Here is a 24,428-nt window from a genome sequence, read left to right as displayed (position 1 = left end):
ATCCAGATAAGCAATGTTCAAATCAGATAAGTGCCAGATAATAACTTTAGAGAAAATCAAACATCTTCCTTTGACATTCAGTAGCATTACCATAATTGTGTGCTGATCTATCAAGATCCTGAGGGTTCCATTAAGGAGAAAGTGAACTGGTCCAACTATTTAAGTACTGTGGATAAGTAACGTCGCCGTTGTCCTAGGGAGCCATAGGGTTGCTATTCGAGAGAGAGAGAGAGAGAGAGACAGACGGGGAGAGAGATGGCGGTTTAACATGATGGTCACCACACCTCAGATGAAGGGCAAGGTTGTGAAGGTGAAACCTTCACGACAACATCAGCAATATAGGAACTGGATCCATGCTGTTGGTATCATCTGCATAGCAAACCAGCTATACAGCTAGTTGAGCTAACCTATCTTCTACTGTGGACACAAAAGCAAGTCAGATACAAAAGTAGGTGAAAGACTAGAAATTCTACAGTGCATAACTCACCTCCTTTCTTCCCAATGTCTTTCCACTAATAACAACTCTAGTCAAGAGTGTATTATGACTGTGATTAGAGGAATGTGCTTTTACTGTAGTCCCATTGTGGAATTGGTCACTACATATATTTTTAATTTTATTTCCTATTTACTTAGATGATCAATTAAGTACTTCAGCTATGTTAGGCTGTAAACAAATAGTTCGACCAGGTTTCTTCATAAACAAAATTATTGGATTTTATTGTCAAAAAGATAATTACTCAATTGAGATGCAATAAGTGATTAATGTACAGTCAGTAATATAGAATTATGAATGTTTATCCCTTTAAATAACACCAAATCACACATGCATGCATTTAGGAAAAGAGGAAAAAAATGAATTTCACTGCAGAGATTAACTTCTGAAAAAAATGTGTTTAGGTCATAATGGTATTTGTTGGAGTTGCCCATTGCTGAAGCAAATTGTTTGTTGAGGCAGCAGTTTCCACAATCAGAATCATAGCCTTCGTACTCATGGCAATCAGATAAACGAAGTGCCTCATAGAAATCTCAGTGAGTAAGAGAAAACTTGTTATTTTGTGAAGTGTAGAAGGGAAAGTCTGATCCCACCATAATCAAAGACTTTTAAAGTAGTTGCCTTCACACATTATACAAGTAGGCATACTGACATTATAAATGAAACTAACTAACAAAGTAAAGGAATTTATTTGAATTCCTTTAAACAGGTGGGTGTAAATAGTAAAGAGAAGCCCCCATCTCATCAGCGAAGATGATGTGTGCGGGGAGTTGACAAATGGTATAAACACCAAAGAATGACATATAATGAAGGGTATAAACAGATAATCTCATGAAAGGTCACCAGAAAACAGATAGCATTCTAGGAGGGCATTTGCAAAACATTACTTAGTCATTATGACCTCGGGAAAATAAATAGTCACAGCTTCACAAGGTACCATATAGCACCCACTCAGTATGATGCAGCTTGCAAATGTCTTGGGACGGGCATAATGGTCAGAAGGGAGGTGGTAAGCACTGATATCTATGTTGCATGTAATTATTGTAACGTGGAATGTATAACATCCCCTACTTTATTGGGAGGGGGTGGGGGTGAGTGTCTTGGAGTCTTTCTCTAGTTTCAGGCAAGTGGTAATGAGCTCCAAATAAAGATCAACTTGAACTGTTGAACACAGGACTAAGACTCCTCTTCAAAATTTCCCTATTACAGTTTTCTTAAAGGCAAAGAATAAAGTCTAAAATATTCCAAAGTCTATCATATGTGATCAAGTCACTGATCGTGCACAGTTAGCTTAAGTATTAGCAGACACCACTTGCTCAGGAAATACCATGTCGACAAATTCTGAAAACCACTTGTTCAGAAGAACAAAGGCATTTCAGCCTGAACTTAACAGGAGGCTTTATTTCAGAAAAAGAGAGATATTGCTGGGAAGCCCTTCCTTATGGGTTTGTTATTTTCCAACTGAAGAATAGATAAAACAAGAAACTCTCCCAGTCAGTTGTGGTTCAAACAGTCCAAGCAGCAACTAACAGCAAAGGAAACATTTATCACCAGTTGCATACCAGAGGTAGCACGGTGTAAATAGCATTAAAGGAGCCTTCCAACCTTTGAGTCAGTTTGTCCAGCGCCTCTGACAAACCTGTGTCAACTTGTACATTTCTATGAAATTCTTAACTGCTGACTCCATAAGGTCCTGTCTATCTAGGGCTGAGCAGGTGTCTTGGTCTCCAGTGTTTCTCCGAGTGCTAACAACCTGAGGCATTTCTTCCTTGGCTAAGTGCAGAGGCATAGTAGCAGTGTGTTCACCAGCCTGTGCTCCAAACTCTGATCTAGCTAAAATACACAATGAGGCGTCATCATCTTAGCTGTTGGATGTTACAGGAAACAGCTTTATCAGTGCTTCCTCTGAGAGATTTACAGCCGCTTCCTCAGAGATGAAGGAGGTGATGTATTGCAGGGTTGCCCTCTTGGCTGTGGAGAGCATGCAGCTAGTAGCTGCGGGAGTCAAAAGAGAGAAAACATTATGAAAATGGCTAGAAATATGGGCACATTAACAGTACATTCAAAATGGTAGTAATGTGAGAGCATCACAGCAATGAACAATGATTCTTACTTGGTTGCTGAAGCATGGAGTTTTTGGCATCACCACATGAACACTCATGATCCTCACCAGCCAGGGCCAGGATCGTCTCCTTGTAAGGTTGAAGAGAAATATGTGAAAGACCCCACTACCCTGATTGGCTCTCTTATGCCCTATTGTGGTCTGTTCTCTCCTGGACAGAGACACAGGGAGGGATTGACATTTTTTCTACATTGCTGGGCATTAAATGGACTGTGGATGCATTAGTGACATGGGTGGTAACCTGGGGACAGGCTGGCACCATCTGGCAGCGTGGTCTCTTCTGTTGGCCCTGAGGGGGGATGACTTCCCTCCTCTGCACAGCCCCATGAAATACGAACAGAAAGAGCTGGAGAAACTCAGCAGGTCTGGAAGCATCTTTTGAGAGAAAAACAGAGTTACTGTTTTGGGTCCAATATGACTTCTTTTGGAACCATTCACTTTGTTTCACTCTCCACAGATATTGTCAGACCTGCTGAGTTTCTCCAGCACTTTCTGTTTATATTTTAGATATCCTGCATCTGCTTTGCTTTTATTTTGGGATTTTTCCATGTCCTGTCATATAAATTTAATGGTCTATCCTTAATATTCCTCAACAGTATTTTGGTGGTACTACTATCTGGTAAACTACCATCCACTCTTTGTCCACAGGTCTGTGAGGAAGTATCCATATCCTCATGAGAATTCAATTTTTCATGTTGCAGCATTCTGGAGCTCCCTTGGCTTCAAATTCAGTTTGAGTTGCTTTGGTTACTTTACATAATAAATCAATCAAATCAAATCAAATCAAAAAAAATCAAACTTATCTCAAGATCAGCTTGTTGAGCCTCAATTGGAGGAGACTTACTGAACAAATCTTTTGGATTATCCAACTTTGTCAGAAACATTTAATTTAACCAAATATCTACCAATGGAGCCAATTCGACCTCCAACAATAATTTATTTAGCTATGAAGGAAAAGATTTGAGAGCATTTCCCAGTGAACACTCTGTTTCTTTGACCATACATGGACTACTGGGAAAGCTACTATCTTCACTCCTGCCAAATCGTTTCCCAAAAGTAGGTCAACTCCACCAGTGAGTAGAGTATGGACGACGCCCACAGTTACCATTCCAGATATTAGGTCACACTCTAGGTGTACCTGATATACTCTCCACGAATAGATTCATTAAAACCTTGGCATTATTGTCACTTCCCAATGGAAATTTGTGCCCTTTTGCAGCAAAAGATTTTCAGTGACTGCTACATCACTAAGCATCACTACTGTTTACTTCCCTCATTCTGCAATAAGGAGTTACTTTCTATTTTGATAAAAACTCCTGTCACTCTCAGGGCATTTTGTTTACTTCCCCCTACTCATGATGGTGTTTATATCTGGTATCACAGCTGCAGTCAGAGCTAAAACTTGGTCTGCTGTACTCTCAGTCAGACTGTTCTCTTTACCCTGTAACTTCAAACAATCTATACAAAAGGCGTCCTACCTTATGTCAATGGAAACACTTGAACTTTTGGATATCAAGTCCTCCCTCAACGTCTTCCTTTCTGACCAAAGGAGGAGATCCTAGACTGAATACTTACCTTTTCTTCATCTTCCCATCTTTTATCCTTCTCAGATTTGTGGGATGATAGACAAAGCAAGATCAGCTTATAATTATCAGCTGTCTCAGCAGTCTGCTTTGCTATTGCAATCTTTTGGTTTTCTGTGAGAGTTATTACTGTTAGGGGTCAACCATGGCAGAAGCAGCTACCTATGGTAACATATTGTGCGATGTAGCAAAGTATAGCCACGTATTGTGCTATATAAGAAAGTGTAGCCACATGTCATATATCAAAATAGAATATTAAATATACAGACATTAACTGCATTGCTGTGGATATTCAATCTAAGGCAGTTCCAACAGATTCCCTCCTAACAGTAGGGGAATGCCGTATAATTGGTGTAGGAGCTAAGTCTAAAACGAGGTTGAATAAGATGTATTATAAAGGCCCAAGGATAATTGAAAAGTGATGTTGGTTGGCGGCGGGGCTTGGGTTTGGGGGGTTGGGGAATCTTGTTAAACATCATGAGCTCAAGGATGACCCCAAAGCTGTCCATGGACTAATCATGCAACCACATAATGAACCTGATTGTATTATTAATTAATTACATACACATTCAATCGGTTTGTGACAGCTAAGGTTGAGTAAAGTAAATGTATAAAACTTAAATTGGAAAATTAATGGCCTCATACGCAGCCTTGATCTTCAATGCCCACATCCAATGGTCAAAATTTATTTCTTTACCCCTCCACAAATTTGATACAAATATGGCCAAGCCAAATATTCTGAAACTTCTGCCTGTAAGCTTCAGTTTTTACACACTTAGAATACCTTTTTACCTCATAATCTATAGAGGCCTTTTCAGAAAGCAAGGCATAAACCTCATAAACTTTGCCTGTCAACCTGCTTTACATGAGCAATGTCCAATTTTCTTTCAGCATCTACTCAGCTATATTTTCAAAGGAAATTTTAAAGAATGTCTATGTCCCTTTCAATAATTTTTGGGAGGACTTGGATGAATTCAAATAGATCCCCAGAGGGTCTTGGGTTGAAATCAGAGTGATTCCCATACTCTCCTTTTCCTTTTGTGATTTTACTTCCAGTTTAAAATCTCTTTCCTTTCTTTCTCTCTGGAATGCTAGTTCCTTTTTTCTTTCTGCTTGCTGAAGTTCAAGCTTTCTCTTTTTTTATTTCAAGCTGCTTCTACTGCAATTGAATTCTTGCAAACTCAAGTAATAACGTCTGCAGTGCTATTCTTCCAATATGAAATGCTGTTATTCTTGTGGCACAGTGATAGTGTCCCTACCTCAGAACGAGGAGCCCGGTTTCAAGTCCCACCTACCCAAGAAGATATACAATAGCATCTCTGAGCAAGTTGGTTAGAAAATATCTATAATATCAATAAAAATGTAAAATATTGTTGTCGGGTTCTTGGGGCACAATGCCACAGTAATGTAGTATTGTTATCTCTAACCTAGAAACCGGTTTCAAATTCTACCTACTCCAGCTCTGAAGAAGCTGATTAGAAAATATCAAAATGTCATTTTTAAAAGGGTTCTTGTGACACAGTGGTGGTGTTCCTATGTCTGGGCCAGGAGGCCTGGGTTTAAGTCCCACCTGTTCCAAAGATATGGCATAACATTTCTGAACAGGTTGAATTACAAATGTTGAGAGAGACCTCTTGTGGCCTCAGTGGTAGTGTCCCTACTTTGAGCCAGAAGGTCCAGGTTCAAGTCCCACCTGTCTCAGACTTATGTCATAACACGTCTGAGCAGGATGATTGAAAATAATTTAGAGGACTCTTTTGGTGCAGTTATAAGTGTCCCTATCTCTGAGGTAGGTGGGCCTGAAGTCAAGTCCCATCTGCTCGAGATGTGTAATAGCATTTCTGAACAGACTTATTAGAAAATATCTGAACCTAGTAGATGCAACAATCACCCAGGCAACTGAAATGACTTTAAGGGCAAAGTGTTCATTAGACTCTCCAGAAACTTGTTAATACTTTTGATTTGTTTTACTTTTAATAATAATTGTTAATTGTCACTTAATTAATAAAGAAATATATGTTATATATTATATATATGTTAATATATATTACTTATTACTTCGGTTGTGGGTAAAGTGTTGGAAAGGAATAAGAGATAGGATTTATAATCATCTAGAAAGGAATAATTTGATTAGGGATAGTCAACACGGTTTTGTGAAGGGTAGGTCGTGCCTCACAAACCTTATTGAGTTCTTTGAGAAGGTGACCAAACAGGTGGATGAGGGTAAAGCGGTTGATGTGGTGTATATGGATTTCAGTAAAGCATTTGGTAAGGTTCCCCATGATAGGCTATTGCAGAAAATACGGAGGCATGGGATTGAGGATGATTTAGCGGTTTGGATCAGAAATTGGTTAGCTGTAAGAAGACAGAGGTTGATGGTTGATGGGAAATGTCCGTCCTGGAGTTCAGTTACTAGTGGTGTACCTCAAGGATCTGTTTTGGGGCCACTGCTGTTTGTCATTTTTATAAATGACCTGGATGAGGGTGTAGAAGGATGGCTTAGTAAATTTGCGGATGACACCAAAGTCGGTGGAGTTGTGGATAGTGCGGAAGGATGTTGCAGGTTACAGAGGGACATAGATAAGCTGCAGAGCTGGGCTGAGAGGTGGCAAATGGAGTTTAATGCGGAAAAGTGTGAGGTGATTCACTTTGGAAGGAGTAACAGGAATACAGAGTACTGGGCTAATGGTAAGATTCTTGGTAGTGTGGATGAGCAGACAGATCTCGGTGTCCATGTGCATAGTTCCCTGAAAGTTGCCACCCAGGTTGATAGGGTTGTTAAGAAGGCGTACGGTGTGTTAGGTTTTATTGGTAGAGGGATTGAGTTTCGGAGCCATGAGGTCATGTTGTAGCTGTACAAAACTCTGGTGCGGCCGCACTTGGAGTATTGCGTACAGTTCTGGTCACCGCATTGTAGGAAGGATGTGGATGCATTGGAAAGGGTGGAGAGGAGATTTACCAGGATGTTGCCTGGTATGGAGGGAAGGTCTTATGAGGAAAGGCTGAGGGACTTGAGGCTGTTTTCGTTAGAGAAAAGAAGGTTAAGAGGTGACTTGATAGAGACATACAAGATGATCAGAGGATTAGATAGGGTGGACAGTGGGAGCCTTTTTCCTCGGATGGTGGTGGCTAGCACGAGGGGACATAGCTTTAAATTGAGGGGTGATAGATGTCAGAGGTAGGTTCTCTACTCAGAGAGTAGTAAGGGCGTGGAATGCCCTGCCTGCAAAAGTAGTAGACTCGCCAACTTTAAGGGCATTTAAATGGTCATTGGATAAACATATGGATGATCATGGAATAGTTTAGTTTAGATGGGCTTCAGATTTGTTTCACAGGTCGGCGCAACATTGAGGGCCGAAGGGCCTGTACTGCGCTGTAATGTTCTATGTTCTATGTTCTAATTTTGGTTGCAGTGACAACTAATCTGCTATAGGAAACGACACTTCTCAAAATTTCATCAAACTCTAATAGCAGGTCCTGGATGAAACAAACGAGTAAAAGGTTATTGTCTTTCCTCTTTGTTAAAAAAAACACAGTGTGCTTCACATTCAGGGCTGAAGTGATACAAAGTTAGTAGCCAAGGAAAAATAGAGCTTTTGGGGAGTCTTGTGATAACTTGTGTACCTTCTTAGATATGTACTTAAATGTTTGGTACCCAGCAGGAGTCAGCTTAAAGATCCATGCAGCTAAAATGATGAACAGAGGGGAGGACACCTGTCCTTTGGTCATTGGCTTATTGAACAAATGATTAAGAAAAGCAAAACAGTCCCTAGAAGCAAACACAGAATCACCATTACCTCAGAGATCGTAAGAACTATCGATGCTGGAGTCAGAGATAACACAGTGTGGAGCTGGAGGAGCACGGCAGGCCAGGCAGCATCAGAGGAGCAGGAAAGTTGACGTTTTGGGTCAGGACCCTTCTTCAGAAATGGAGCCCCATTTGAACCTTCTCTAGCTTAATAATACCTTTCCTATAACAAGGCAACCAGAACTGGACACAGTACTCCAGAAGAGTACTGTCCAATGTCCTGTACAACCTCAACATGATGTCCCAACTTCTGTACTCAAAGGACTGAGTAATGAAGGCAAGCATGCTAAACACCATTTTAACTACCCTGTTGATATGTGACACAAACTTCAAAGAATTATGTACCTGAGCCCATAGGTGCCTCTGTTCTGCAACACAACCCAAGGCCCTACCATTAATTGTATAAGTCCTGCCCCTGTGTGTTGTCAGAGTTGGCAGATTTCCAATCCTTATCAGAATTGGTGGAGCTTTGATTAAGAAACCAAACTTGTATGATATGAATACTGACCCCTTCTCCTCATGCCAAAATGGGCAATTTTTAAGGTCTCACATCAAAATGAGAGAAAGATAACTTCAAGGAAGTTCTCTGAGTAGTATCTGAAGGCCCACTGCCTGGCCACAAATCTAGACCACACAGCACCTTAGTGCTCAGAATGGGTGACCTGATGTGCTGGTTTAATTGTAATCACCTATGCCACTATATCCATTACTGCCACAATTAGAAGCTAACAGTAACAGTGAGCCTTGCTTTACCTTGTCTCCTGTACAGACTCAATGTTTTGGCATTCAAAGACTTGGTTTTAACCCTTTCATGTTATTTCATATCTTTTGCGATAAAGTGCTTGAGAACTGGAGATATAAAAGTTACCTATGAACTGAAAATATCTGCAAACCTGCAATCTCAATATCATGAATATTGCTGTTGAATGCATCTTTAATAAGTGAATTGTGAAATTTCATGTCTAACATTGCAAACCATATTTTTTGAAGGAGTAAATTATTATAAGTAAAAACACACCAGTCATGCCTCTCATTTCTGGAAAGTATGAACCAGGCCTATCAAGTGGATTAAATCTCATTGAATTTGGCCACTGTATGCTTTTCGTTAAATTTGGATTCACTGTTTCCTATCTTTAGAAATCTGAACAGATTTTCACAGTTTAACACCTGTATTAATTTATGGTAATCAAGGGATTGCAGCTTTGCTGCAAGTGAACTTTAAAATCCCCTTAATATTGTCACCTAATAAAATGAATGAAATTACAACTCAACACACTTTTTTTCCTGACAGAGCACATATAACACGTGTCTTTCTCACTTACCCATCTCCATTAGTGAACTCAAGGTACTCATCCTGATTTGTTCTGTGTATAAATCTGATGCATGTCAAAAGGTTGAACTGCATTAAAGAAGCAATTATTACTCTCTGCTGCTGTTTATCTAGATATTAAAAAAAACAGTATTCATTAACAAATAAAAGAAAGCTAATGTTATTTATAAATAGCAAAACAGCTTTAAATATGGTGGCAGCACAATCGTAATGTCTGATGATGCTGTGGCTTAAAACGATTTTGTTTAAAAGAGAGGTTTTAAAACAGAGGTACCAAGCTATCTAGTTGGAAAGCCAGTAAAGTCAACAGCTTGTGAGGCCTTGTTTTTTTTTGTTAAAAGTTGGAACAATAGAAGCAGCCTGAATGGGTGTGGTCAAACTCCCACAGAACCAGGATCTTTAGTTTAGGTTTCAGCAGTTGCTGTTAAGGTCTTGAAAGGGTGGAAGCTATTTTTTGTCTCTTTCTTGGTTACTGCCAAAAGCTGGGGATTCTCTGTCTCACACGTGACTCCCAAAGCAGGCAATCTGTTTTTTGAATTTGACTTTTTGCCAAGGGTGAATTTATGGGATGTTTCTATATTGGGAACAGTTAATTAGTAATAGTTACTGCATCTATTATTCTGTTAAGCTTTCCAATAGAGTTAAATTATTCCAATTCCTTCTTTCTTTTGTTGTATTTTAACTACAGTGGATAAATAAAGTGTGTTTTGCTTTAAATCCGATAGTTTGACCAATCCAATTGCATCTGGAATGCAACTCCTTACATTTACCTTTAAAATAAGAAAAAATTAGGATCTAGACTATCTTCTGAATATTTTGAAGGGGTTTGGTCTGATCCATAACATAATCCAAAATCTTGTTGGGATCAGAACCTCTAATTCCAGGTTGGGTTTAGGATTATCAGACTGAAGGGAATGAGTGCGAAGTGCTAGGGTCTTTTATTTCAGGTGTGGAATTTTGTTGGTTTAAATGGGGTGTGCTGGGGGATGGGAGAAGTCACTTTGGGAGTTTTAGAATAAGTGAGCAAGTCAAAATTTTCTGAATTGGCAAACAAACCTAAGTTGGAGTTGCCTGTGTCTGTGAGAAAAGGAGAAATAGTTGTGGCAATCGTGCAGCATTTACAATTGCTAAGAATTCCATCCGAATCTTTGGAAATGGCTAAAATTCAATTGAAAATGAAGCAGCTTGAATATGAAAAGGAAATGAACAGTTTGAATACAATTGAAAGTAGAGGAATAGCAAAAAGAAAGAACAGCTGTAGAGCAGGAAAAAGAAAAGGAAAGAATAGCCCTAGCAGAAGAAAGGGAGACAGAGAGAGAAGAAAAGCAGAAAGAGAGAGTGTTTGGGCGTCAGAAGTTGGCAATTAGAGAGGAAAGTAAACTTAAGAGGGTGGAGATGAAGTTAGGCTTAGTGAGGAGGTCAGTGATGACGAACAAACCCATCATAGCCGAAGGCCTAGGGGGCATCTGCTTAAATATGTCCAAACATTGCCTAAGTTCGACGAGAAGAATGTAGAAACCTTTTTCATTTCATTTCAGAAAGTGGCTAAACAAATGAAATGGCTGGTGACCACATGGATATTATTGATTCAAATAAAGTTGGTAGGTAGAGCTAGTGAGGTATTTGCATCACTATCAGAGGAGGTATCTGGGGAGTACAAGGAGGTGAAAATGCCATCTTAAGTGCAAATGAGCTAATACCAGAGGCCTCCAGACAATGTTTCAGGAATCTAAGGAGGGAACCTGGTCGAACGTACAATGATGTTGAAAGGATCAAACAAAGTAATTTTGATAGGGTGACAAGTGTACTGAAAATAGATCAAACATATGACACTCTTAGAGAGACGATTATTTTGGAGGAGTTCAGAAATTCACTTCCTGAAGTGGTGAGAACTCATGTGAAAAAGCAGAGAGTTAAATCTGCAAGATTAGCAGCAGAAATGGCTGTTGATTATGAGTTGGTTCATAAATCAAAGTTCGGCTTCTGACATCAATTTTAGTCTGTGAGGGATAGAAATTGTGGGAAAAGAGAAATTCTCAGGTGATAAGGGAAAAGGAGATCTCATTGAAGATAGTAAAGATAGTTTACCACAGGGTAAAAAGGAAGCCCATGAAGGGGAAAAAAAAGTATGAAAGCTTAGATGTTTTCACTGTAATAAAGTAAGCCACATGAAGTCACAGTGTTGGTGGTTTAGAAAAAGCACTGGAAAGACAGATGTGGGAAAACAGGACTAGCCAGTGAGTTTTGTTGAAGTGGTAATGGTGAGAACAATGGAAGCTAAAAAGCTGCATCAGAATATACAACCTGATCAGGGGTTGGTTGAGCAGAAAGTGCCAGATCTCTTTAAAGAATTTACTTGTGAGGGTAAGAGTTTCTCGCCATTGCCAGGAGGAGCAGGAAAAGAAATTAAAATTTTAAGAGATATAGGGACAAGTCAATCTTTAATGGTGAGAGGTGAAGAGATATGTAATTCAGGAGAATTGCCAGCAAAAGTGGTAACATGTGGAATTCATGGTGAGAAGAGCCATACTCCATTATATAAATTGAGGTTGGAGAATCTGGTGAAAAGTAAAGTGGTTGTAGGAGTAATAGAGAAATTCTTGGTTTTGAGAATACTATTTATCATTGGTAATGATATAGCTAGATGACAGTTGGGAGTGATGCCTATTGTAGTTGAAAAGCCAGTAAAAAAAAAATCAGGCAGCTGAGGTATTATATGTTGGGATTTTTCCTGATCATGTGGTAACAAGGACACAAAGCCACAGGCTGAAGCAGGAGAAGAAATCAAAGAATAAAGATAAGGAAGCTGAAGTTCATTTGTCAGAGATTATGTTTGATCAAATGGTTAAGAAAAAAATAAAAACAGGTGGAAGACAAAGTAGATATTTTTAGCTCAGAGAAATTAACTGAATTATAGCAGAAAGATGAAAAACTGAAGCAGTTGTATCAAAAAGCATACAAAGAAGAATCTGACTGTATCTTAGAATGTTATTACCTTAAAAACAAAGTCTTGATGAGGAAATGGAGGCCATCACATATTCAGGCGGATGAAAAAAGGGCAGACATTCATCAAGTTTTGTTTGTCATTCATGTAAATGATTTGGATGAGAATATAGAAGGCATGGTTAGTAAGTTTATGGATGAAACCAAAATTCCTGGCATAGTAGACAGTGATCAAGGCTTTCTAAGATTCCAAAGGGATCTTGATCAAATGGGTCAATGAGCTGAAAAATGACAGATGGAGTTTAATTTGGATAAAAGTGAGGCATTGCCTTTTGGTACAATCAACAAGGGTAGGACTTATACAATTAATGGTAGGGCCTTGGGTAGTGTTGTAGAACAGAGGGACCTAGGGATTTAGGTACATAATTTTTTGAAGTTTGCATCACATAAAGATAGGACGGTTAAAAAGGTGTTTAGCACACTTGCCTTCATTGCTCAGTCCTTTGAGTATAGGAGTTGGGAGGTTACGTTGAGGTCATACAGGACATTGGTGACACGTCTTCCAGAGTATCGTGCCCAGCTCTGGTCACATTGTTATAGAAAGGATATTATTAAGCTAGAGAGGATACAGAAGAGATTTATCAAGAAGTTGCTGGGTATTAAAGATTTGAGTTTTAAAGAAAGGCTGGATTGGCTAGGACTTTTTTCACTGGAGTGTAGGAGGTTGAGAGGTGACCTCATAGAAGTTTATAAATTCACGGCGGTTAAGATAGAATTAATGGTAGGTGTCTTTTTCTTAACTTGGGAGATTTCAAGACTAGGGGGCACATTTTTAAAGGTGAGAGGAGAGAGATTTAAAAAAGACATGAGGGGCATTTTTATTTTTAAACAGAGGGTGGTTTGAGTGTGGAATGAACTTCCTGAGGAAGTGGTGGATACAGGCACAGTTACAACGTTTAAAAGACACTTCAATAAGTACATGAAGGAGAAAGGTTTGGAGGGATATGGGTCACAAGCAGGCAAGTGGGACTAGTTTTGTTTGTGATTTTGTTCGGCATGGACTGATCAGACCAAAAGATCTGTTTCCATGCTGTATGACTCTATGAGTTGTATTACTGATGGGTTATAGAAAGGAGGAGTTGCTGGTAGCACATGAATTACCAGCAGGAGGTCATTTAGGAGTAAGGAAGACACAAGCCAAAATACAAAAACATTTTTATTGGCCTGGACTGCAAAAGGATGTGGCTGAATTTTGCTAGAGATGTCATATATGTCAGGTAATTGGAAAAACTCAGGCATCAATAAAACCAGCACCCTTAATAGCCATTTCTGCATCTGAGGAATCTTTTGCAATGGTCTTAATTAATTGCATAGGACCCTTATCTAAAACAAAATGTGTGAATCAGCATTTGTTGACTAAAATGGGTGTGTCCACGGGATTTCCAAAGGCCATTCCATATCATGGCTAAAAGGATTACCGAAGGATTACTCAATTTTGTTTTACTAGATACGGACTACCCCAAGAGATACAATCCGATCAAGGGTCAAATTTTATATCAAATTTATTCAAGGAAATTATGGATGTTTTAGGAATAAAACAATTCAAATCCACTGCAAATTATCCAGAATCGCAGAGAGCATTAGTACAGTGGCATCTAACTTTAAAGATCATGTTGAGGGCTCTTGCTATTTCCAAGACTATCCAGAGGATTGGGTTAAAGCAATTCCATTTGTACCTTTTTCAATTAGGGATGCACCAAATTAATCTACCAAATTCAGTCCATTTGAATTAGTTTTTGGGCATTAGGTGAGAGGATCACTGAAATTAATTAAAGAGAAATTGGTGAATCAGAGTTCAGAGAGCACGGATTTGGACTATGTCAAATTTTAAGGAAAAAGTAAATTGCTTGGGTAAGTTGGCAAACTGGACAATGAGGAAGTTCTCAAAAATTAGGATAAATTACTGAGTTACCTTCCAGAGGAAAATCAAAATGACCTGAAAAGAGTTATTACAATCACATGGGGAGATATGTGGGAATATGCTAGGAAGTAAAAATCTGATTATGCATGATGTAGATATAGGAACTGCTGTTTCAAATAAGCAACATCCTTATAGTCTTAACCCCCTAAAGTTGACATGGGTTCAAAAGGAGATTGAATGCACGCTCAAAGACAACATAAATCGAAGTTAGCTGCAGTGACTGGAGCTCACCCATAGTAATGGTGCCAAAACCAGACAGTATCCAACAACTGTGTGGACTATCACAAAGTCAATATAATTAAAAAATCTGATTCAAATCCTATTCCACATTTGAAAGACTGCATTGAGGACATGGGACAAGCAACATATATTTCTAAGTTGGACTTACTCAGACGATACTGGCAATACCTTTGTCCTGACAATTTCGGCTTTCGTGACACTTAACAGATTGTACCAGTTTAAAGTCATGGCATTTGGTATAAAAAATGTGCCAGCCACATTTCAAAAACTAACCAATAAAGTCATTTTTGGAACACCCAATTGTGTGGTATACTTCAATGACCAGGTGATTTTTAGTCACACGTGGAAGGAACATTTTCAGCATCTAGCAAAATTGTCTGGTCAACTTTGGGAGATACGTTTGGTGATAAACCTGACTAAATAAGATTGCACAGGGTGAGTTGCTCCATTCAGAGCTCCACTCTGCTCACCAGTTTCCTTTCCTTTTCTTTTCTTTTTCTCTTCTTCTTCTCTCTCCTCTCTGCAGTAATTCTGTACCCCCCACCCCTGCCTTTTTAACCACCTACCTAAGGAGTTGGGAAAGAGTTGGGTCATGATCGGGAACCATGTGGCGGGAGCTGAATGGGCATGCTGTGTACTGCAGTGACAGCGGATTGAACAGAATGATAACAACAGATCAAGAGTGGGCTGGTTCAGTGGCGACATCAGGCTGGTGCAGCAGGGGCAACAAGAGCAGACCAGAGAGGCGGCTGCAGTTGGCAGAGAGATTGGGCCTTTTGCATTGCGACAGCCTCCTGGGTGTCCTAGCAATTTGAGCAGCGCCTGCACTTTTGTGGAGTTGGCACTTGGGACTCTGAGATCTGGACTGTTCTTTTTCTTGTTCACCTTTTGGCTCTGTTAAATCTTTTAGTTTTGGTTTTTGTAACCAAGTGGGTGCCAGTGAATGGCAACTTTATACACTTTTCACTGTACTTATGTATTCCTATACTTAGTACATGTGACAAATAAATAAATCCAAATTAATTAAGAGTGAGCTCGCAAAAGCCCAGGTCACATTCTTGGGCCATGTCATTATTTTCACATCTTGTGGGACCATCTGTTCATGTCCAAAGGTTATTGGAGAGTTTCCCACACCATTGAAGAGGGCAGTACTATGCTTCCTAGGATTGAGTGGTTTTTTTATCAGAAGTTTGTACCGAATTTTGACAGCGTGGTTGCTCACTGACTGACTTATTGAAGAAGTGCAGAAAATTTCAGTGGACAGCAGACTGTCAGAAGGCATTTGACAGCCTGAAAGCTGTGTTAACCACTGCCCCAGTATTATACACACCTAATTATGCAAAGCCATTCAAGGTGGCTATCGATGCGAGTGATGTGGGTGTCGGTGCTGTACTCTTGCAAGAAGACGATGAGAAGATAGAAAGACCTATTGGGTATTTCTCCAAAATCGAATAATCATCAATGGAAATATTCCATGATTGACAAGGAAACCTTGAGCTTAGTGTTGGTGTTACAAAATTTCAACATGTATACTGCCAGTAATGTGTATGAGACAATTGTATATACTCATCGTAACTGTTTAAAGTTTTTGGAGAAATTAAAGGATTAAAAACTCCAGACTGTTTAGATGGATCTTATTATTGCAGCCATTCAATTTGAAAATTACACACATGACATAATTGCCAATGTGTTATACTGGCTTTGATGAAGAAAGGCAAAGGTGTTCGGTGGCGGAAAAAAAATGAACACATACATATGAAAAATGAATAGACTGTAGTGGTGAATGTTTGCATGCTCAGAGTTAATGTAATATATATGCCTTATAGTGTACTAATAGTGTAAGACTAATGAATTTTTTAAAATGAAGCCATCTTTGTATATTGATGGTCTACTTTTTTTTGTAAGGAGGGAAGGTATGATGATGCTGTGGCATTAAGATGTTTTTCTTTCATATTTCTTTCTTAAAGAGAGGTTTTAAGACAGAGGTACCAAGCTGTCTAGTTGGAAAGCTAGTAAAATCAACAGCTTGGGAGGTCTTTTTGTTTTAATAGTTGGAACAATATAAGCAGTCCGAATGGGTGTGATCAAACTCCCACAGAACCAGGATCTTTAATTTAGCTTTCAGCAGTTGCTGTTGGGGTCTTGAAGAGGTGGAAGCTATTTTTTATCTCTCTCTTGGTTACAGTCAAAAGCTGGGGGTTCTCTGTCTGCTACGAGAGTCGCACGTGAGACAATCTGTTTTCTGAATTTGCCTTTTTGCCAAGGGTGTGTTTATGGGATGTTACTAAATTGGAACAGTTAATTCGTAATAGCTGCTGTATCCATCATTCTATTAAGTTTTCCAGTAGACTTAAGTTATTCTAATTCCTTCTTTCTTTTATTGTACTTTAACTATAGTGGATGAATAAAGTGTGTTTTGCTTTAAATCTGATAGTTTGGCCAATCGAATTGCATCTGGAATGCAACCCCTTACATTTACCTTTAAAGTCAGAAAAAGTTAGGGTGAAGATTAACTTCTGAATAATTTGAGGGGTTTTGGTCTGGTCCATAATAAATGTTACTGGAATAGTAATTCAGAGCCCCAGGCTAATATTCTGGGAACAGGGATGAGTATGGCAGATGGTGAAATCTGAATTCAATAAAATGTGGAATTGAACCCTAGTGGCCATTGTTGATTATCATAAAAATCCATCTTGTTCATTAATGTCCTTTAGGGAAGGAAACTGCAATTATCTGGTCTGGCCTAAATGTGAAACCAGACTGACAGATGGATTGGCTATGGTAAATTGCCCATAGGTGTCCAGGAATGTGTAGATTGGATGGATTTGCTATGTGAAATGCAGGAATAGGGTAAGGGGTTGTATCTGGGTGGGATCTCTTTGGAGGGTTGGTATGGGCTTAATGGCCTGCTTCCATACTGTAAAGATTCTATGATTCTATAATTTCACAGCAATGTGCCCTCTGAAATAGCCTAGCGAGCCAATCAGGGGCTACTGGAAATGGGCAGCAAATGCTATCCTTACCCGTGATGCCCATATCCAATACAAGAATCAAATGACAAAAAATTCACATAGCTGGTCATTTTTAATAGCACAATTACTTTGAGACATTCCATCTATAGGTGTTAATGCTACACTACATTTCATTCTAGAGTAATTTTTTAAAAATTGCAGATCACCTGACTTGTTCAGTTCAGAAAATTAGTTCAGGGAAGTCATTTTGGGAGACATATGGTGACATCATTATTATCAATCAAAATGGAGAGGATTGGGCAATTCCTTTACATTTATGCAGAAATTTTGTCTGCTATGCTGTTTGCTCAGTAAATAGATTGTTTCCTAATTTTCATGTTGAATAAGCCATTCCACCTCCAATTTATTGGCTGACACTCTGATAATTCTGAATTTTTTTATTCAAGGTGACTGAATATATTGAAAGAAAAGATAGTGTAGTCAAAATTAGTGGTCAGCTGAGAAGATTGAAAAATTTTATAAAAGTGAAAAAGGATGACTAAAAAGTTGGACAAAATAGAACATAAGACTAAACTAGCAAGTAAACGTAAAGACACCCAAGTAACAGCTTCTTTAATTTAAAAATAGAGGTAACGGAGAAACAAACCAAATGACTACTGGGGAAAGTTGGGGCAGTGAGAATAGAGGAATTGCAGAAAATCAGCCCATAACAGACATAATGGATCAAAGGACTCCCTTCTGTGCTGGAAATATTCTATGGTTCCCTGATCCTAGGAAGAAAGGAGCTCAAGTAAACATTTGTCCCTTACAAGAGTAGACAGGGTTAGTAATTGGAAATAAGGAAATAAAGCATTTGAACAAATATTTTGTATCTGGCTTTCTGGCAGATGAGAGTAAAAGCACCCCACTTGTGGTAGCAAATCAAGGATATAAAGGGAGAAACTCAAAACAGTCTATTTTATAAGAGTAAAAGTCTGTAGGAGGTGGTGAGGATGTCAGTAAGAGTGAAAATGTACTTGGTAGGACTGACCACTACATAGTCTTTGTTGAGATAAAGTCCCGCCTCACACTGAGGATAGTTTCTATCATGTTGCGTGGCACTACCAACATGCTAAATGGGGCAGATCTAGAAGTTCTGACTTGGACATCCCAGAGATGCTGAGGATCATTAGCAGTGGCATGAGCCCAATTCCATTATTGCCATCAAGTGTTGGGGGTCAATCCTGTTTCAATGAAGTGCGCAGGACGAAAATTCAGAAATAGCCCCAGGCATAATTAAAAATAAGATATCAGCTTGGTGAAGCTACAGAAGATTACTTGCATGTCAAGGAGCAGAACAGGAATTGAATAAATAGAGCTAAATGAAGCCTGAACACATGCACAAACAGATTCAGGAACAGCTTCTTCCCGGCCATTATCAGACTGATGAATGGACTCTCTAGCCTCAAATAACGCTGAAGTTGCTAATGTTGATCTCACCTAGTGCACACCGTGTACGATGTAACCTAAATGCGTCTAAGTCTTTTTGATCTGTACATCCTTTGCTTATCATGATCTGCCTGTACCGCTCATAAACAAAGCCTTCCACTACATTTCAGTACGTGACAGTAAATAAATCAAACATTTCCCCACTTTACACCGCATTTGCCAACATTTGCCCACTTACTACATCTATCAATATTTCTCTGTAAACTGTGTATCCCTCTCACAACTTCACTTTTGAGCTTTTATTGTGTTGTCTGCAAATTTAGCTTTCTTCCTTCACGTTATTAATATATGTTATACATATTTGCAGTCGCAGCACTAATCCCATTAGAACCCCACGGGTTACACATCACCCAAACCTGGAAAGGAACCCCTGAACTCTACTCATTGTTTCTTGCACATTGGCAAAATCTCGATCTTCGGCAACACACTATCTCCAACAACATGGGCTCTTATGATTTAACTGTTTGTGAGGTACCATGTCAGATGCCTTCTGGAAGTCCAATGCAACAGATTTACTTGTTCCCCTCCATTTATTTAAGGCGACTTCCTTAAAAAATATGATAAATTAGTCAGACACAATTTCCCTTTCAAGAAGCCATACTGACCTTTGCTTGATTAGATTACGGTTTTCCAAATATGTGATTACTTCTTTAATAATTGATTCCAATATTTTTCCAACAATAGATATTAGGCTAATTGGCTTATAGTTACCCACTTTTTACTTCCCTCCCTTTTTGAGTAAGGTGTCACATGGCAGTTTTCAAATCATCTGGTGCTTCTCCAGAATGCAAAGATTTTTTGGAAAATTACAAGTAATGCTTCCACTACCTCTGTTGCTACCTTTTATTAGGATCCTACCATGCAAGCCAACAGGACTGGGGGACTTATCTCCCTTTAGCTCCATTCGTTTATCTAATACTACTTCTCTAGTCATGGTGATGATACGTAATTCCTCCCCCCAATTCTTTAATATTAATGGGATGTTCGTAAGATCTTCCACTACAAAGACTGACGTAAAATATTACAACAGGATGTATAGACACATACAGTGCTGATGGAATGAGACAGTTAGAAGTGTCCTGATGGAACAGCAATACTTCTTTGTAATGGTGGAAGGTATGCCACTGTTTTGACTTCAGACACCACACAAGTACTTAGCAGGGAAATGAGACTGTGGTAGACATAATGCCAAAACATCACATTATGGTCAAAGTTTGCAAGACAGTTCCTTATTATCTGTATATTAATTCCAATATAGCTGCTGCCTTGTTGGTTCAAAACCATTTTGGTCTTCATATCAAAACCTCATTCACCCCCCCATTGAGCAGAACATCTTGTGGTTGAAGGGTTTGTGCAATGAATGCACCTCTAACACAGCATGCATGAATGCATATATCACCTATTGTGCGGCAGCATATAGCATGACCTCTAGCTATCTTGCTGTGGAGATGTAGGACACTTAAATAGCATATTTCATAGAATCATAGAATCATCATAGAATCCATACAGTGTGGAAACAGGCCCTTCGGCCCAACAAGTCTACACGCCACTCAGAGCATCTCACCCAGACCCATCCCCCTATAACTCACCTAATCTACACATCCCTGAACACTATGGGCAATTTAGCTTGGCCAATCCACCAAGCCTGCACATCTTTGGACTGTGGGAGGAAACTGGAGCACCCGGAGGAAACCCACGCAGACATGGGGAGAATGCACAAACTCCACACAGACAGACAGTCACCTGACAGTGGAATTGAAACCAAGTTCCTGGCGCTGTGAGGCAGCAGTGCTAACCACTGAGCCACCGTGCCACCCCGCCACCCCAATTTGGATCAAGTTTCCATACAGCACATGCACAGTCACAGCTAAATTTTAAAATCTCTTTGGGCAATTACGGATGGGCAATAAATGCTGGCCTGGCCAGTGACAAACACATCTCATGAATGAATTTTAAAAAGCTACCAGAATAAAGCTTAAAACTGAAACCTTCAGATTTAGTGACAATGATTCAAATCCCATGAACTAAGACAGCTTAATACTAGACATGCAAATCAAAAACAGAAAAATGATAGATATATTCAGTATGTTAGAAAGCATCTTTGGAGGGAAAGAAATTAAATGTTTTAGATCAATGACCTTTCATCAGAACATTCCACACTACAAATGCTGTCTGGTCTGCTGATTTCCAGAACTTTGTTTTAATTTCAGATTTCTAGCATCTGTAGTACTTACATTAGAACATATATTTAAACTTTAACATTGTCCTCCATATTCACACATAGAATAAAATGTCTCCATCAACAAGGTTATAATATTTTAAAACAAATAGATTAATAACAATTACACAACAAACTTGGGAAAATTATTTTAAAAGAATAATTCACATTACTTACCAAAGTTTGCTTTGAAAACATAAGGTATATAAACATTGCCATCTTTTGAGATTGTCCATAAACAAAGGTTGCCATTTCCTTGGCATAATTTAGCACCTCTGGTAATGTCAACATTGATATCTCCACCTACATACTGCTTCCCTGCAAAAGTGTTTACCCGAAACAGAAAAGGAAAATGTTAAGTTTTTTAAAAAGCTATTGTGTCAACAAGGATGCCTATTTGGCTATGTTTTGTTAAAGCAACTGACTTTAAAAAAAATACAACAGTTGTGCTTAGAGAGCTTCAATAAGGCTGAATTGGCATACCATACCTATATATCAGGGAGCCGGTTAGCTTGGACAGCTGGTGTGCAATGCAGAGTGATATCAACAGCATGGCTTCAATTACTGTTACTCGATCATTGTTTTTAGGAAATGTTTGACTTTCACCATTTTTCATCCTTTGCTATTTATATTTTTTAAAAATTCCATTTCCTGCTCATCCATTGTGGTAAAATTTATGCAAACTGTTCCAACATTGTCTCAAAGCAATATTTTTCTATCTTTCCTAAATACCATACAGCCTGTATTATCAAGCTTTTATTCACGCCCAGCTTGTGGTCAGATCTCACGATCACTACTTTGTATTCTGAAATCTAGCCTAAATGTACTCAACTTTGGGAGGCTACAATGTAGTATCATTACCACTGGACTGTTAACCCAGAGACCCAGCTCACGTTCTGCAGACCCATGTTCAAATCCTGCCAGAGCAAATAGTAGAGTTAGAATCCATGAAGGATTCTCCTCTCAACTTCTTCCCTTGCCTGAGGTGTAATGACTCTCAGGTTAAACCACCAACAGTCATCTCTCTCTGAGAGAACAGCCATGTGATCAGGTCAGTCTATGGCGACTTTACCTTGACCAATATCATACATACCTGAATAATAGTCAATTTCATGTAAAGGTCAAACCCAATGTTTGTTCTTAGTCTTTCAAACATGGGACATACAAGTCATCCCAAAAAACTTTGGTCCAAAGATCCTTAACTTTTCATTTTCTTCATAATTGGTTTGGGAATGGGTTGGTAGTAACAACTGATAAGAGTCTTTTTCACAATTGTTCCTTCTCATTTAAACCATCAGAAATAATTATCCTGGGACTGCAGTTCCTTGCTGAATTCAAAGCTATGGCCAGCAACAGCTGAGACAGTGGACTAGGTAATACTGCCAGATGTATTTGTGGTGGATGCCATGTAATACAGATTGGGTGATGAGCCAACAACTTTCCCACTCAGTCCCAAGGTCCCCTCAATAGTAGGTGGAGGGGTTGCCATAATTTACAACTTGTCCACCATATGTAAGTAAATAGACGACTACATCTTGTTAAAAGCCTCAATTAACTCTAATATTCAGCTGCCCATGTGTTAGACTTCTTAAACAATAGAATCGAATCCGCAATCTTTTTTAAATATCCAGCTTTATTTCTTATTAAATGTCGATCAGATGGTTACAAATTAAGACCTGTACAGCAACAGCTTTTTTCGTGCCTCTATACACTTTTTTTTAAACTTGATCCTCCCCGAAACCACAAACTGTTCTCCATACCCTAACCACAAAGGTCTAGGCCACAATCTGTTTATCACATACACTCGTAAGAGGTTCCCATACTTTAACCACCAGGTCTAGACCAAAGTTTATTTTTGACGTATGTTTATGTCTGCTTCAAACCATTTTCAACTGCACCTGCAAGCTCCCTTTTTGCCTTAGCATTTGTAATTTAATCCTTGTTATGCTGTAGCTTAATCACACAATTTTCAATATACTCCACAACTCCCCACTTTCAATTCTTCCCCAAACAGAATTACACAAACAAAGCAAGCTAACAATAATATGTAGGTCACCTAGAGTGTTGAAGGCCCGTTAAATACCAAACTTTAGGCTTCAGCATTTGCTGAATACAACATCTGAGTAACATAAACAAGAAATACAGAATAAGAATCACAACAATAGAAAGTAATACAATCAACTTCCCCATCTTGGGCTATTGTAACAATTCTTACCAGGCTTCAAATTCAGTTCCTGGTTGCTCATTAACATCATGCACAGACTCAAAATTCCCCAGATTTCTTTTACAAGGTGTCTGTATGTCATCATTTTTGGGCCCTTTCACTTCAGCTCACTATCACTGTTTTAAAGTCAGTTTCTCTGTGGATTATGGGTCAGTATCTTATTGTTTAAACTATACTGTACTGCTCTTCTAAGCCATATGAATCCATTTGTCAAGTAGGCGTACATGTCTGAGGTCCATTCTTCAGTGCAATTTTTTATGAAGAATTCACTCATGTTTGTTACTTTCAAGGTAATGCTCACTTTTGCACACTTACATTGGTATCCCAAGACCATGTCACGCATTCTTAATTCTCATACGATTTTATCAAAAGATCTATGAGATTTTACTTATCTCTCTTGGGTAGTGGCGCAATCACCGAGTTCACCAAGGAGAGACAAGGACACAAACATCACCAAGAGAAAACCATCAGTTAGTACTCTCAGCCATACTTGTCTCTTCACTAAAATGCATACTAACTTCAACCTCTGTTTCAACCCAACATTCTAATTTCTTTTTCTTCTGCCACTACTCTCCATTGCAAATTACATCATCTCATCCAATTTTGCCGTTTAACTATTACCACTTATCTAATTCCAGAGATCTGCAGAGATCAATAGTCCATCGTAAATCATCTTATAATATTTTAAAACAGAAGTCAAACATTTCTGTTCAATTCAGGCAAAACATACTTTGTTCTTTCTCTAAGATTACCCACATATTTTAAACTTACTTTATAACTCATTCTAAATATTTGGTATATCTCCACACAAATTTGTCCAAATTCAAAATTCTGTTTACTACTCCAAAGTCATTAACAATTTTTATGCATTGAAATTCCTGAATGTTTTCACAGTAGTTCTTCAATGCTCAGATGTGTTGTTAACAAATGGCTTGATGGTTTGAGAATGCCTCATCCATCACTGTGTTGCGACGTTGAAAGTTTGCAGACATATTCAGAAGTTTGTACTCTTATCTGAAAAACAAA

General features: G+C 38.8%; 1 protein-coding gene across 1 annotated transcript in view; it reads right to left on the bottom strand.

Moving 5' to 3' along the window:
• The window catches only part of LOC109912376 (hatching enzyme 1.2-like), a 55,960-nt gene extending 34,166 nt beyond the window's left edge, over positions 1-21,794 (bottom strand). The window contains exons 1-3 of the mRNA XM_048607300.1: positions 21,667-21,794; positions 19,182-19,211; positions 9,329-9,430 (exon numbers count right to left, since the gene is read on the bottom strand). Of these exons, the coding sequence (XP_048463257.1) occupies positions 9,329-9,430; positions 19,182-19,211; positions 21,667-21,794 (260 nt within the window). The remainder of the gene's footprint in view (positions 1-9,328; positions 9,431-19,181; positions 19,212-21,666) is intronic.
• Positions 21,795-24,428: the final 2,634 nt, after the last annotated feature.

The sequence above is a fragment of the Rhincodon typus genome, chromosome 17, assembly GCF_021869965.1.
Source record: "Rhincodon typus isolate 14 chromosome 17, sRhiTyp1.1, whole genome shotgun sequence".
In the NCBI taxonomy this organism is placed as follows: Eukaryota; Metazoa; Chordata; class Chondrichthyes; order Orectolobiformes; family Rhincodontidae; genus Rhincodon; species Rhincodon typus.
This window is presented reverse-complemented; position numbering and strand designations above follow the sequence as displayed.